The 15,808-nt window shown below is 42.8% G+C and overlaps 1 protein-coding gene across 1 annotated transcript in view; it reads right to left on the bottom strand.

Annotated features, from left to right (window-relative positions):
* The window catches only part of FER1L6 (fer-1 like family member 6), a 114,525-nt gene that overhangs the window by 77,738 nt on the left and 20,979 nt on the right, over positions 1–15,808 (bottom strand). The window contains exons 11-14 of the mRNA XM_073893182.1: positions 11,681–11,789; positions 10,738–10,918; positions 5,978–6,098; positions 3,210–3,310 (exon numbers count right to left, since the gene is read on the bottom strand). Coding sequence (XP_073749283.1) covers positions 3,210–3,310; positions 5,978–6,098; positions 10,738–10,918; positions 11,681–11,789 — 512 coding nt within the window. The remainder of the gene's footprint in view (positions 1–3,209; positions 3,311–5,977; positions 6,099–10,737; positions 10,919–11,680; positions 11,790–15,808) is intronic.

Genomic DNA, 15,808 nt, shown 5'->3' with positions numbered 1-15,808 from the left:
GTGGTGTGCTAACTTTTCTAAGAGACAAAATGAGGAATGGAAATGATGCCCAGACCCCACATTAGTTTGGGGGAATAGATGCTTGTTTTCCTACTCTCTTTCATGTATATGTCCGTTATGATCGCTATCCAAGGTCACAACAAACACTAATTAATGCCGTTTTCCATCATCTTACACATTTAACACATACCAAGAGTTTCCTGAAAAGTTGTATGTAAAAAATATTTTAGACTCAATACCGGGATATGTCCTCACATGTTAAAAACTATACAAAAGACTGAGTAGTAACATTTTGAGGGATGATGTTAAAAATGTGCTCAATAAAATGGTAGAGGTTGTAAATGCAATTGAAGAAGAAATAAAATGGCTTTAAAACTTGGGGAAACAAGATATTGTCCTCATTAGCGATAACAAAAGCAAATTAAAATCAATACCATTTTCCCTTATTAAAAGTTGGATAATATTCTAGGTTGGTGGGGGAAATAGTCACTCTTCTCCAATAATTGTTATAATGTTTAAGAGACAATTTGATAGCACTTGTCAAAATTTAATGTCTGTATAATTTGATCCAAAAATTAAACTAGAATTCTGTTCTTCAAAAACAACTAAAAAATTTTGCAAGATGTTCACACAGTAATGCTTATCATAGCATTGTTTATAGTAGGAAAATAAGTAGAAACAACTAATATATCAGGGACCAGTTGAATATGTGATATATAGCACACAGTTAAATATTGAGGACTATCGTAATACTACTATAGAAATATGCCAGCATAAGTTGTAAAGTGGAAAAAGCAATGTGCTAAACAAAGTGTGCATCATTTGTGAAAAAAAAATATAGTGCTTTTAGGAATGTGTGGGTTTGCAAACACACAGGGAAAAAATCTAGGACAAATCACACTTGTCTCCAGAGAGTGGGATTGGAGAGAGAATTGAGAACACTTTTTCTTTATACATTTCTATACTTTTTTTGGTAAGATGAGCAGTAATACTGTGGTTTAGAAAATCAAGGAGAAACAAAAGGAAACAAGGAAACCAAAGGGGAAGTCGAAGATGCCACACCTCTCAGTGAGGGGTCCCATGTCAGTGCAATTAGAAACCTCACCAGAAATTCTCTGTGGACATGCTAGTCAAGTTAAATGTTCTCTTAATTTTTAAAAAGAGTAAAAAGGATTCTATTTTGAAGAAGGCATCTTATTGCTACATGTCTACCTTTCTGAGAGCCACAAGAAATTCCATTCCACTCCCAGGATGGACCAGCTCAAGGAGACATGATGGACGCTTCTGACTTCTGAGTTCTCTCTCCCTTTCTCACAGCAGGGGAAACCATTGATTTCCTCACCAGAATCAGAGTAAATTACCATGGCACCTGTTTCCATTCATTCTTCATCTTTCAGACCTAGCCTGCTGTGGCCTGTGGACGGCCTCCTCACCTTCACGTGGCAAGTGGCCTGTCTCTTCTCCAGGGGGGAGGGGGAGACCCGAAAGTCCAGCTGCTTAACCACAAATGGGTGTGTGTGGGGGAAACAGGAAGCCCACCTTGACCTCAGGTGCTTTCTCAAATCCAAGATTACCAGATATAAAACTAACAACTTGAGCTCCGTCTGATCCTCATAAATATGTGTTCAGTTGCTTGTAAATTGAAGAGAAAGGGGAAGGATTATCACTCCAAGTAACCCCCTAATATGGAAAGTTACTGAGCTATAATTTGCCCCCAAACGGTTTCTAAAAATATGAGATCATGAAGCTTTTCAAAGACGCTTAAAGAGAATTGCAGGTGGCACTTAGCTCACAGCAAGAGTAGCACCGACACATACTGCTTCTATAATGAGAAATGAGAAGGAAAGATAGGTAGAAATAAATATATATATTTATTTGTTTGCTTCCCTTTCCTAAAGCAAAAATGTGGGGTAATTGAGAGATTAGGAAAGAGAACTTACAAAGCAGAACACCAGAATTTAGCTCCTTAGCTACCCTTATCTACTAATTTTTGCCTTCCATCAAATAAATCTCTGCCCCTTCGTCATTGCTTCCATTATGACAAATTCTCATTTTTGTCCAAGTCTTGAACTAATTAATTTCAAGCGTTAGTCCAGGTTACTTCCTTATGTGATAGGCAGCCCCTACAATGGCCCCCAGTGACCTCCTTCTCCTGCTCTTCTTGCCATTGGGTAATTCCCTCCCTTTGAATGTGCAGTAGACCTAGTGACTTGATCGTAATGTCAAGAGTGATGCAAACACTGAATCATGGAACACCGCATCAAAAACTAATGGTGTACTGTATGGTGACTAACATAACATAATGGGAAAAAAAAAAAAGAGTGATGGGCTATCACTTCCAAGATTAGATCATAAAAGACCATAACTTCCACCTCGCTGGCATGTTCTCTCTGACTCTTCTAGCTTGCTCATTCTGATGAAGTCAGCTGCCATGTTGTGAGAGGTAGCCCACATGGTAAAGAATTAAGGCTGACTTCCAACCAAGAGCCAGCAGGGAACTGAAAGTCCTCAATCCAACAGCCCATGAAGAACTGAGTTCCACAAATAACCATGTGAGTGGTCCTGGCAGTGAACCCTGCCCACTGGGAGCCTCAAGGTAACTGCAGCCTCAGTCAATGCCTTGACCATAGTCTCTGAGAGGCTCTTGGCAAAGGACCTGACTAAACCACACCTGGACTCCTGACCCACATAAACTGAGATCAATACTGTGTTAAGCCGCTAAATTGGGAAGTCATTTGTTACTCCATAATAAGCAACTAGTATACTCTATTTTAAAATCTCTTATTATATTTTTGGCTACCTGGAATCAGAGTCCTTAGTTGGTGCTTATTGTGTTATATAAAAAAATTCCATTAAACGGTATTTGGTATAACTTATCCATCTAATTGTCAAATAGTTGGTGAGTAGCTACCAAGTGCAAAGAAGTGTGCTGGACTTAATGTTTCTAGCATTTTTCTTGTTTCATCTCTGCAGTGGGTCTTTCCTTTCTTCTCTTTCATTTTTTCCCCCTTTGCTTTATGCTTTAGTTAAGTGTCAGGAAGCAACAGTGAGCCCAGAAGTGTCAGCTCAATTACTGAACAAAATAAAGATGGATAGAACACTATAAAATGCCCATCTGAATTCATGGAAAATGAACTATTTTCTAAGGTAATTAAAAGCTGATTCCGTATAAGCTCAGTAACACATATACCAGCTGTCTCTCCCCGTACCTGCTTTGACTGATGAAGTCACCGAGCACCGACTTCATTTTCTCTTCTGATGCTTTCTCTGAAATCTTGATCAATTCTCTCACTTCTTCTATGCTTTCTTCCTGGAAACAAACCACAGAGGTGGAGGGAGGAGTGGAAGGAGACACTGTAATGGAGACACTGATATCTCAGATATCATATTTTGCTGATTTTGTGTTTTAAAAATGAAGGAAGAATTCCTCCATTTTCTTGTGTCTGATCTGGGAAATGCTACTGCATTCTAACTTTGAACCTTGTTTTTCTTAACTGGAATCAGTCTAAATACAAATCTTCTCCTGCATTGTTCAAACTCATCTTTTCTATCCCAAATCATTTTCGAATGGGGAACCATTTATTTAGAGTCTACCCCGTGGGGAACCTAATGTCAAGAAATACCTAACAAAGTAGAGTAAATAAGATATGATTTTAAAAAACTTCAAAAGCAGGGCACCTGGATGGCTCAGCCGTTAAGCGTCTGCCTTCGGCTCAGGTCATGGTCCCAGGGTCCTGGGATCGAGCCCCACATCGGGCTCCCTGCTTGGCGAGGAGCCTGCTTCTCCCTCTCCCACTCCCCCTGCTTGTGTTCCTGCTCTCGCTATCTCTCTCTCTGTCAAATAAATAAATAAAAAATCTTAAAAAAAAAAAAACTTCAAAAGCAATGTTAAAGTCATTTGGTTATATGGGAATATAGTAATACTGAATAATCCTAAATTCCAAGGGTTATCAATTCTTCTGATTGTAGGGGTTTGGGCGGTGGGTGAGGTGTTATAGGGGAGGAGGACAGGTTGCATATGACAATGGCTACATGCTTGTATATTTAATAACCATTCTTTTCTTTTTAGGTCTAAATTCTAGTATTCCATCCAGTGGCTTGGAGGGATACAGCACTCAAAATATACATGTTATCACTGCTCTGCTGGAACTTACAAAAACTACATTCTCTACTACACATCAAAGTTTGATGTCTGGGGACATATGTTTCCCTCTCTCCCCTTCACTGTAAGAACAGGCAAATTGTGGAGTGGTTAAAAATTTAGGCGTAGGGTCAAACTACCTCTGTTCAAATCCAGGTTCTATCCTTATAAGTGCACTAACCCCCTTATGCCCAGTTTCCTGTAAAATCAGGTAATAAAAGTGCCCACCTATAGCACCATAGGGAGGCGTGGACTTCTTCAAACACAGCTTAGTGCTTAGTAAATATTCAATCATGTTAGCTGTGATATGCCAAGCATGGCAGGGATCCTGGCACTGAGAAAGGAATTAGAAATGAATGGTAAAGGCAGCTATGGCCTCTAGGGAAACATTCTCGTTTGTCAAGCCTTTTAGAAATAAACTCTCTCTTTGGCCGGAGGAGAAGCAAAACCAACCTTACAAAGCGAGTCTACGGCTTCCACATAATGTGACATCAGACCAAGCATCCTCCACCACCTTCAGACTCTACCTCCATGATGCCTGGAATCCCTCCCCAAGGCCAGAGGGGAAACTTTGTTTCACACAACTAGAGACAGAATGATAAAGCAAACGAGAGAGAGAGAAATTCGTTCTTTCCCTAACATAGGTTTTCATGGAATGAGAGGGTCATCTGGTGAGGCATGGTGGGACAGAATGTAGAGGGCACGAAGAGAAATATAAGAGCAGGCACAGGGGCGCCTGGGCGGCTCCGTTATTAAGCGTCTGCATTTGGCTCAGGTCATGATCCCAGGGTCTTGGGATCAAGCCCCACAACGGGCTCCCTGCTCAGCGGGAAGCCTGCTTCTGCTTCTCCCTCTCCCACTCCCCCTGCTTGTGTTCCCTCTCTCGCCGTCTTTCTCTCTGTCAAATAAATAAGAAAATCTTAAAAAAAAAAAAAAAAAGAGCAGGCACAGACACCAAAGGGCAGGCTCAGGAGCCCAAAGAAGCAGAGATCCCAGGGCTGCCTTCCTCCCCGGGGTTGGGTGGAGCAAGCCAGCAGTCACTGCATATTGACACGGTCATAAGTACTTCCACATGTTCAATCCCTCGAATAACTCTTGGCCCCTTTCAGGCGCCAGGTCTTACGCCAGATGCCACAGAACAGTGGGAAATGGTTATTGAACAAATAAGCACACAAATCAATTGTAAAATGCAGAAAGCTCTGAAGGTAAAGCACAGGGTATTACGAGAGCGGATAATGGGGAGAAGCCAGAAGGCTTCTCTGAGAAGTAGTTGAAACTGAGCTGTGGAGGTTGATGGGTGACGCAGGAGCAGCGTGGAGGGGTGAAGTAGCTCACGATGGGTGAACAGCACAGAGGTGGCTATGAGGCATTAAAGAAGCTTCATTTCTTCAAAAAACCAGAAGTCCAGTGTGCTTGGCACAAAGGAGAAAGCGTGTGAGAGGCAGGACTGGAGAGGTGGCAGGACTTCATCTTGTAGGTGATTCTCTACCATGTTAAGGACTTAGAATTTTATATGAGTTGAAGCCAGGATCTATCAATTTGGTGAGAAAGTTGTCAATCTCCTGCCCTTTGGAGACTAGGAAAACAGCCTGTCCCTAGGTCCTATAACGTTAAGAAGCAGAGCAGGTATTCCAAACCAGGTAGTTCTATTTAAAGTCAAGATGTATTCTCATTCCCCTGGGTCCACAGGGTTAGGAACTATGTGCCCGCCAAAGCAGCAGCTGCAATTTATTTGTATTTAAACTGAGGTCAAGACCCTCTCCTGGATGAATAAAAAGATTCCTTTTGCCTCCAGCTGCCTAATGTTCAAATCCGTCACCTGTGAGTGTCACCTACCAGCAGGTCCGCCATTTTCTCCAGCATGTTGGACCAGTGCAGCCTAAATGTCTGGTCTCCCCAAGAACTGATGAAATAGACACAGGGCTTCTTGGCCTCGAAAGGCAAATAGTTGTAATTCCTGTGAAAACAAGTTAGGTCTGGATGTTAGTTGGCAATCGGTATTATTCAGGCAATTCCAGCCACATATTCATGTTTTAAACATTCTGAGTGGGGTGGGGAGGGGTGGTGACAAAACAATCAAACAATTAACTCTATTCTGATCGGGGACCGTGAACAATAAACAATGGAGAGATACGTGGGGACAATGGAGAGGGATTAACAGCTACAGCCATCAGACCCAGGGCAAAGCCTCAAGGGGAGCACCAGGGGGTGGGGTTTATCAGGCAAGACTTCTGCAAGGAAGAACTTCCCTTTCCAGTTGAGAGAGGAAAGAAGGGAGAAAAACTAACATGTTCCCTTTAATGTCTATAAGCTATGCACTATGTGAAAATCAACCAAGGTAACAGATGTGAATGAAATTGCTAGAGAACTGTAAGAGCGTAATATATTATCAATGAGGATGAAGCATGTGCCTCAGTCTAAACTGCAGCAACCATGTCGCCATCCATGCATCCATCCATCCATCTAGGCATCCATGCATCCATCCGCTCATCCATCCATCCATCCATCCATCCATCCATCCATCCGTTCATTCATCTGTCCATCCGTGCATCTATCCATCCATCCATCCAACTGTCCATCCATCCATCTATCCATGCATCCAATATTTATTGCTGCCAGGCACTGGTGTTGATAATGCAGGTAACCTGCTTGGCTAAGAAGGGACAAGAGGGTGCGATATAGCTAGAAGGGGAGATGTGGAGCCAAAGGAAATTTTTGAGGGTGATGGTTGGATATGTTTAAATGCTGATGAGAAAAAGACAGTTAACCCGGTGAGACTGAAGACACAAAAGAAGGAACTAACTTGTCAGTTTTGGTCCCCAGGAAAGAAAGGGATGGGGTGAGGCAGGTAAGGTGGGAGAATTGTGGCAAAAAGTTGAAGTTCCTGTCTAATGACAGCTATATGCTTGACTAAGTTTTCCCCAAACCCCCTGTAATTTTCCCACTAACAGCCGGGACTATGAGAAGACAAATGTGGAAGGAAGGCCAAGGCAAAGTTCGTGGAATGGGCAGGGTGAGACATGTGGCCCTATAAACATGGGCAGTGTTTGGAGTCACACACCTATAGAGGCTGAGAGAGGAGACACCGAGGGAGAGAAAGCTTTGTTTCCATTCCAAAAAACTAAAGAGAACTTCATCCTGAAAGAATGGATGGTTGTTCTTTTTAGATCTACAAACCAAATTTCTTCTGGATACCATAAAGTTAGCAAAGGTGTCCTATAGTCTGTTCTGCAGAAAATAAATCAGCAGGCATCAATTTAGAAGAGAAGCCAAATAAATTCTTGGCAGAGCCTGAGATTGTTATTATAACAGGAGAACAAAAAATAAATAAATAAGTTAGAAATCAAACTGTTCTTTCACTTCTTTTAAAATTATTGCACCAAGAATCCTGTAAGATACATTCTCGCCCAATATCGTCCTTTGTTCCCAGGTTTCTATGGTTCAGATTATTTTGGGCTAATGATGTTCAGGGCCTTTGTCTCTTGGATTCCCAGAGTCCTCCTAGTCTTACTGGGTCTGGGACTGGGATGCTGTTGGTCTCAGGCAAACTCAGTACAGATGGAGCAGGGCAGATTGGAGGACACCATGAGGGCACCATATTGCCAGTGGGAAGAGAAGCCTGCCAGTTGGAGTGGCTGCCCTGACACAAGACCAGCCTTGTGACTTTGGGTAAGGGTAGCCCTAGAGTCCTGAGAATGAAATGATGAACCGCCATGGGATGTCCTGTGCTCTAATCTCACTCCTGAACTCCAGCCCAATACAGAAATCAAATGTAAATGCATGTGCTTTGTAAAATAGGAAAGCCCGGAAGAAATGCAAGGAGGTATTTTAATGAAGGTAACACGCAAATCAAGTGACTATGTACCTGTGCCTGTGTGCATGTGCATGCATGTGTGCGTGCGCGTGCACATGTGTATCTATTATAGACATAGGATCTTCCAATTCAGCTGCTGCCACCCCAGTTTTCCACTGTGTGGACAGAGGCTCAATATAGTGACTGAGCAATATTTCTGAGAGACAGAAAGTCCAAGAAACATAGCATGATTCATTTGGGTCTCCTTGAGCCACTTGGCCAGCACTAATATGAGATCCATCCAAGGGTGCTTTGAGACTTCTCATTTCCTCCCAAACTGTTCCCACACTAGATCTCCTGACATTCTCACCCATTGTCAACAATGGGGCTAGTCCAACAAGTGGAGAGGTTTTTACTGCCTGGTCCCCGTGAAAGGATGCACAGTACCTCTGAGTAGTGGCAGAAAAGTCTCCCTGAGTTGCAAATCCAGGCATAGGGTCCACTCATTGATCAACTCAGTTTTGAGAATAGACAGAGAAGCCATCAAAGGACTGGGAACTTTGGGTTCCTTGCTGGGTATGTGGAAAGGAGTTTGGACAACCAACTCTGGCTGCCAGGGAGCCAAAAAAACATCCCAAGGTAGGTGGTCCATGGGAGGGACAGGATTTAGAAAGTATAGGAAACACTAAAAAATGAGCAGATAAACAGCTAAGATTATTTCCGCTCACTCCTTCATACTTTGTCCCAAACACTCTCTTTCCACTGCTTAGGGCCCTTCCCATTCTTTAAGATGTTGCCTTTTCTGTGACCTTTATCAACTCCTCACCTCCTCCCCAGGGAAAGCAAGTTATCTGCCTCCTCTTTCTGCACCCTTAGTACCCTGTGCCCAACTCAGTTATGGTAATTCCTTAACTCACTCAAAAACATTTATGAGGATCTACTACATTCCAGGCTTGGAGAGGAGCAGATACACAGGTGACTATGACATGGTCTGTGTCCTCAGAATGCTCATGGTCTCACAGGGAGGCGAACAAGTAAAAACATCTTAATGAAGTATGATCGGTGCTTGGTGGAGACATCAGACTTGGGATTCAGGGAAGGGAATGTGGGCTTAGCCTTGAAGGCTAATGGGAACCAGCAGTTGTGACAAGGGGGCTTGTTGCCTGGCAGAGGGCAGAGCATGCTCAAAGGCCCAGAAGCAGCAAACAGCCGAACACATTTGAAGAACCACCAGAGACGCTGCATGGCCGGAGGAACGGCAGAGTTTGGGGACTAGAGATGATGGTAGAGAAGTAGATATGGACGGAAATAACAAGGCGTGGCCTCTGAAAATAATCCTGAAAGCCAAAAGCAGCCAGTGAATGATGTCAGAGTAACGGGGTCTGATAGACAGTTTGGTGAATTTCTTGAAGATCCGAGCCAGGTAGGAAGTTTCTAGAATAATCCAGGACAAAGATGCCAATGGCCAGAATTAAAGAAATGACCATCTGTATGAGAAATTCTTGAGAACCAGAATTGACCAGACTTCATTGCTGACTGGATGTGGGAAGGAAGGGAACAGAGGGCAGCTGACAGCTTTTTGATTTGTGGTTCAGAGGACACAGGGAATGGTAAGACGAGTCCAATGGATGGGAAAGATAGGAAGAGGAGAAACGTTATGTATGGAGACAATGAACCTGCTGCAACTTTGGGACACCCAAGTGCGGTGTTTGGATTTGCTGCTCGGGGAAGAGGGCTGTCTGGGGAAATGCTCTGGGGAGTCCTTGTTATCCTGACAGTGCTCAGTAAGCCATGGGTCTGTGCCCAGAGAGAGTGTCTAGATTGGGAAGAGCAGAGAAAGTGAAGAGCACCAGCAATGTGGTTCCAATCTCCTCACATACAAAGGGGGGAAACTAGGTTCTCTTATGAGAAGCCAATGAGAGGCTAAAGCTTCTCTCAGGGCACAAGCCTCAGAACTCAGAAGACTCTTGCTGGCTTTCTCTTCCTTTAAATCATGTGGTTGATGCTCGACACCACTTTCTTACAACAGAATTCTAGAATTTTACTTCTCTTTGCCTGTTGGAAGGCTATGTGGGTTAAAAATCAGTGAGTATGCATGGAGGTACCCCAGATGTTTTCTGAAATGGTCTTTTCTGGTGGCTGACAGTTTTTGTTTTTGTTTTTGAGTTCCTTAGTCTGACTGCGGCAAAATCAAGATAAGAAATGATGTATCCCATAATCCCATTTACATAATAGCACAGAACTCAGATGAAAGTAGTAACTATTAATAGGGTTTGGAGTGAAATGTTAAATTCTGACCTTCCCACCTTGTTATGCTTTAAAGTTATAGATATGGTACTGAAAAACACACTGAGGGTTCTAGACGGGAGGGGGGGTGGGGGGATGGGTGAGCCTGGTGATGGGTATTAAGGAGGGCCCGTTCTGCGTGGAGCACTGAGTGTTACATGTAAACAATGATTCATGGATCACGACACCAAAAACTAATGATGTAAGGTATGGGGATTAACATAACATAACAATAAAAAAATAAATTAATTAAAAAGATATGGTAATAATAGCCATCATCATTGTCCTGCCCTTAGATGAATTACCTGGATGTGACATTTGGAGAGTTGTCAACGTGTCACTGAAGATTCAGTAGAGTGGCAATGACCATGTTGCCCCTGTTCGTGCCTTGCTCCCATGACTAAGACTAAAAAATGATGTTTCTGGTCCTAGGGAAGAACTGAATCAAACAGTCCCAGAAACAGGTCAGACTCCTATTGTCAGAACCCTGGCTGTTCTCCCTTACTGTGTCTCCTACCTGTTTCCTTCTGTCACAAGTGGCTTCTCTGGGTGAGTGGTAGAGACCGTAGGGATGACAACATTGTGGGCTGCATCCCCTTCTCCTTCATGCAGGAGTGGGAGGCTGTCCTCTTCAGCTGATTGAGCTGACTTCTTACTCCCATAATGGGACCCTCCATCAAGCAGATTCCCAAAATTACCTATAGAGACAGTAGCAAGGGGAGAGAGGTCAGGTGTCAACAAGCAGAATCAGGCTACTCGGCATAAAGGGAGCCAAGGTCATGTCCTCCTGGGACAGAGAAATAAGATCTCAGTATGAAGGTGGGAAGTGTGACGGTCAGACCAAAGAAACAAGATTGACAGTGATGGTGAGTCATCATCTACATCTGTCTCATGTTCTCTTTTGTAAAAACTACTTAAGTCACAAATTAACTGGATTCCATCTCCACTTCCTTCTGCTCCTTGGAAGGACACCCTCCTGATGGGAATCAAGACCTTCTCTGATGGAATGCTCTTTCTTGGAAAGATTTTCCCAGCTGTACATCAGCCCAGGAAGATCGTTGGGAGTTATAATAACTGCACCTACAATATGCACAGGACTTCACAAGCCTTAATTCATTACACTCTTGCAATAGCTTTATGAAGAGTTATCGCTATTCCCATTTCATAGATGAAGAAACTGAGACCCAGAGAAATTAAGTGAGCCTAGGAGTAATAGAACTAGGGATTAGTAATCCAAGTCCTTTCTGAATCCAAACTACACTCTTAATCCTTTTTTTAAGTGTGAACATAAATCTATCCCTTACATATTGACATTAGGGTGAACAAAGTATTCATTTCTTTCTGAGGTGCAAACCTCTGCCAGAATGCTATCATTTCTTTGTAAGACACTAACTCATTCACTCAAGAAACAGGCATAAAGCCGGTGCCATGTGCCAAGCACCGTGCTTGTTTGCACTTACCGATAGAAACTTCAAAGCTAATGGGTTTATCGCCAATCTTCCGGTCAATCATGGTAGCTTCAAAAAATGCTCCAAAAAGTAAAAATTCCTCATATTTTTCTGGTATAATCTGTAGAAAAAAAAATTTAGACAGGTCTGGCTTTATTTTTTTTTATTACCCGGAAGCTGAATTAGTGATGTTAACTGGTCCAGAGTGATTTGTAGGCATTTGAATTTCAGTGTCAGCCTGAAAGGGCACATCATTTCCCTGCTAATCAGGCAGGCAGGAACCAGGACCTACAAATTACAAATCCAAATTCAGCCATCTATCTAGAATAATGTAATCTCAACCTTCTGAGCTTCTGCCCTGCAATTAAAATCTTTTTTTTTTTTTTTTTTAAGACAAAGGTTGGCATGTGTATCGTTCTACAGTACTATTGGTAAAACACAGGTCTGGAATCACCTTTGGGTGAGCAGCCATTTAGAGAACAGACAGGAACAGAATCAAACCCTTACATTGGAGCATTGTTTTATGGATTATATAGGAGGTCACATACATTACGTTTGTTTCTCAACAACCTCAAGCGGTCAAAATCTGGATCATTCCCGTTTTAAAGGCAAAGAAGTTGAGGAAACTAAACTTAAGGTTGAGTTTAGTAACTTTCCCAAGTATTCTGACCACAGACCAGCGCTCTTTGAGCTCTACCACGTGCTAACCCAACACTTTGGTGCTGTTCAAAGACAGACCTTACTCCCCGAAATAACATAAGCCTGGATAGAAGAGACAGGAAGGCTAGGCACTTGCATGAGCATCAGCCAATCCAGTGCATCCAGGACAAGCTATAAGCATGCGGTGGGTCTCAGGATCACGTCAGCTTTTATACTGAAAAGGGCCTTGGAGTTCATCTGCTCCAGCTTCCTCCTATCTGAATAAACTAAAGCTCAGAGAGACTAAGGGGCTTCCCCAGGTCACACAGCAAATTAAAGTCAGCCAAGATTTGAAGCTTGGGCTCCACCAAGGCTTCCCTCTCAAGGAATCCTACACTGTGGAAGACAGGACCCTGAGAGGTCACAAGAGAGGAGCCATCCCAAGGTAACCATAACTGTTTGTAGATGACTCCTATTGATGTGGAACAGGTTGATGGTTCAGGGAGCAGATGTAGCTGAGACACCGACACAGCATCACATTTCTGAGCAAAGAGGCTGAATGAGCTGCCATACAGTCTGTGTTTCCTGGTTTCACAGTTGGATTGATTACATTACATGGAAAAAGCAATAAGGTTCATCTAAGGAAAATAAACAGTTGTGGCTTTAGAGCTGAAGAACCCCATTCAATCAAGAGCCCCGAACCCTGTCCCTCTGAGAGCCAACAGGTCTCAAAAAAGTGACCTTTCCTTTACACAGGAGCCTCCTTGCTGTTGGCATCAGCAGGAAATGTTTCTATTGACCAGAAAATGTTGGACAGGGTGGGGGCCCACTGCTGGTTCTTAGTCACAGAGCACACATCCCTCCCTCCTGCTGCCACTGTATGCACCAGCTATAAATGAGCCACTTATCTTGCCTTTCTGGAGCCAAGTTTACTCTCGGGGAGGAGGTTAAAAGGTATCTGAAGACCTGATGGGAATATAGGCCATGTAGCCTAAAAGAGGGATGACGGACTCCTTAACCAGATAAGCCCGTCTTCAAATCCCAGCTCTGCTACTTCCTGGCTGGTTGACTTTAGGCAAGTCATATCCACTCCCTGGGTGTCACTTTCCCTGTCTGTGAAATAAACATTGTCACAGGGCCTACAGGGGGGAATAATGAGATCATCTACATGGATCATCTACATCATATAAAGCCTACATATACAAATGCCACAAGAATGGTAGTCTTGGCAAAGTATTTCAACAGATAGAATTCATCTCTTAATCCTGCCCATCCTTCAGGTCTAACTCAAATGGCCCATTCTTTTGGAAGCATACTTTGACTTCCTGAGTTTGAGAAATGATGATGGCAATGTTTACTGAGTTCTTATTATGTGTCAGATGTAGTATTAAGAACTTCACCTACATTATCTCAGGTAATTCTCATAACCACCCTAGGAGGAAGATGCTCTTATTCTACCCGTTTAAAGATGAAGACAATGCAGTTTGTGAAAGATTAAAAAATCTGTCTGAAATTACTAAACATGCCTAATATTTATTGAGCACTTACTATGTGCCAGCCTCTATTCTTAGCACTTTGTATGTATTAATTCATTAAACCCTCACCGTGAGCCCATGAAGTAGAGATTATTATTGGAAATAAGCATAAAGATTCAGAGGCAATGTTTCTCCAGGGGCTGGGCAATAACCACTGCCACATCTAAAATCCAGCTCTCTTACTTGAGAGCCCAACATTTTAATTATCATACTTCACTTACTCCAGGAAATATTAACACTTTATCTGTAGCTCCTTATTGCATGTATCACCTTCTACTTCCTGTCCATTTATTTTGTATGTCTTACCTCCACTTCTATATCATAATTTCCATACGGTCGAACCCTCTTTGTATTCCTACATACTGAGGATGATGTCTAAAAAAAGAAACTAGTGGGGCGCCTGGGTGGCTCAGTCGTTAGGCGTCTGCCTTCGGCTCAGGTCATGATCCCGGGGTCCTGGGATCGAGTCCCACATTGGGCTCCCTGCTCAGCGGGAAGCCTGCTTCTCCCTCTCCCACTCCCCCTGCTTGTGTTCCTGCTCTCGCTGTCTCTCTCTGTCAAATAAATAAATAAAATCTTTAAAAATAAATAAATAAATAAATAAAAATAAATAAATAAAAAAAGAAACTAGTCAGTACATGTTCAAAGAATTTGAAAATGAACACATCTCTTAGATTAGCTATGCTCTGTGAAAGCTTGGCATAGGGAGTTAGCCTTTGACGGTGGTGACGAGGGTGAACTGGAAAAGCCAACATCATGGGATCTCATTTGCCCAGGTATGCGATGAGAGCATGGCTGCAGCAAGGGAGATGGGAGCTCAGGACCCTGGAGAGCTAAAAAAGAAACTGCTTCAAGAAGGAATATCACCATGTTGGTAAGGGTGAGCTCTGAGGCTGTTGAGGCTCTGGGGAAGGTAGAAAATATGTCCACAAATCCTTGGAAACCCCCCACTCAAAAGATTAAGCCTAATTCCTCCCCCCTTTCGGAGTGGACTGCGCTTAGTGACTCACTTCTAACAAGTAGAATGTGGCCTAAATATCAGTGTGTGACTTCTGGACATTGGTTATAAAAGACATTGACATTTTTGCCTTGTTCTCTCTTGGATCACCCACTCCACTCGGGGCGGGGGGGGAAGACAACTGCCATGAAGATATTAAGAAGCCTGTGGAAGGGTCCATATGGTGAGGAACCAAGTCCTGCCAACAGCCATGAGAGTGTGCCATCTTGGAATTGGATCCCACAGTTCCAGTCAAGCTGTCAGATGACTGCAGCCCCTACCAACATCTTGATTGAAACCTCATGAAAAATTCTGAGCCAGAACCACGAAGCTAGGTATTCCCAAATTCCTCATCCACAGAAAAAATAAATGTTTGTTGTTTTAAGTTGCTAAATTTGGGGATAATAGTTATATAGCAATAGATAATTAATAAACCCAGCAGGAAAATGACCACAAACATGAAGCCAAGACGAAGAGAGAAAGAAGGAGAAATAAGGGTTTGAATGAGACCTGAATTTCCCCTCTCCTACCACCTTCTATCCAAGAGCCAAGATGGGCTATTGGCCTTGTAGAAAATGTACACTCTATGTAAATTCCCAGCTTACACTTGCTTTCCGCTGGAAATTTTTTTTTTAGATGGCCTTAGCAAAATGCCTTGAAGATACTGACATGGGTTAAGAAAATCTTCTATTAGGCCCTTTCTACTGGGTAATTCCTGTCTAGGAAAGAATGGTCAGCCTCAACAGTAGGAAAGATTGCTGCAGAATCAGATACAGTCAAGGTATCAACATAGGTGGCTACTTAAGGTACCCGCAGTTTCTGGCAAAGTCCAAAAAATGTCATTTCCAAAGTTGGCAGATATTCTGAAAAAAATACACATAAATACAGTCACATCAAAGCAATGTCAATTCTAACCACAAGAAACTGACAGTACACATTTCCAGAGAGTATTTCCCAATATACAAGTCC

This window comes from Callorhinus ursinus, unplaced genomic scaffold (assembly GCF_003265705.2).
Source record: "Callorhinus ursinus isolate GAN/ISIS: 27379988/994484 unplaced genomic scaffold, GSC_fseal_2.0 scaffold5, whole genome shotgun sequence".
Taxonomy (NCBI): Eukaryota; Metazoa; Chordata; class Mammalia; order Carnivora; family Otariidae; genus Callorhinus; species Callorhinus ursinus.
This window is presented reverse-complemented; position numbering and strand designations above follow the sequence as displayed.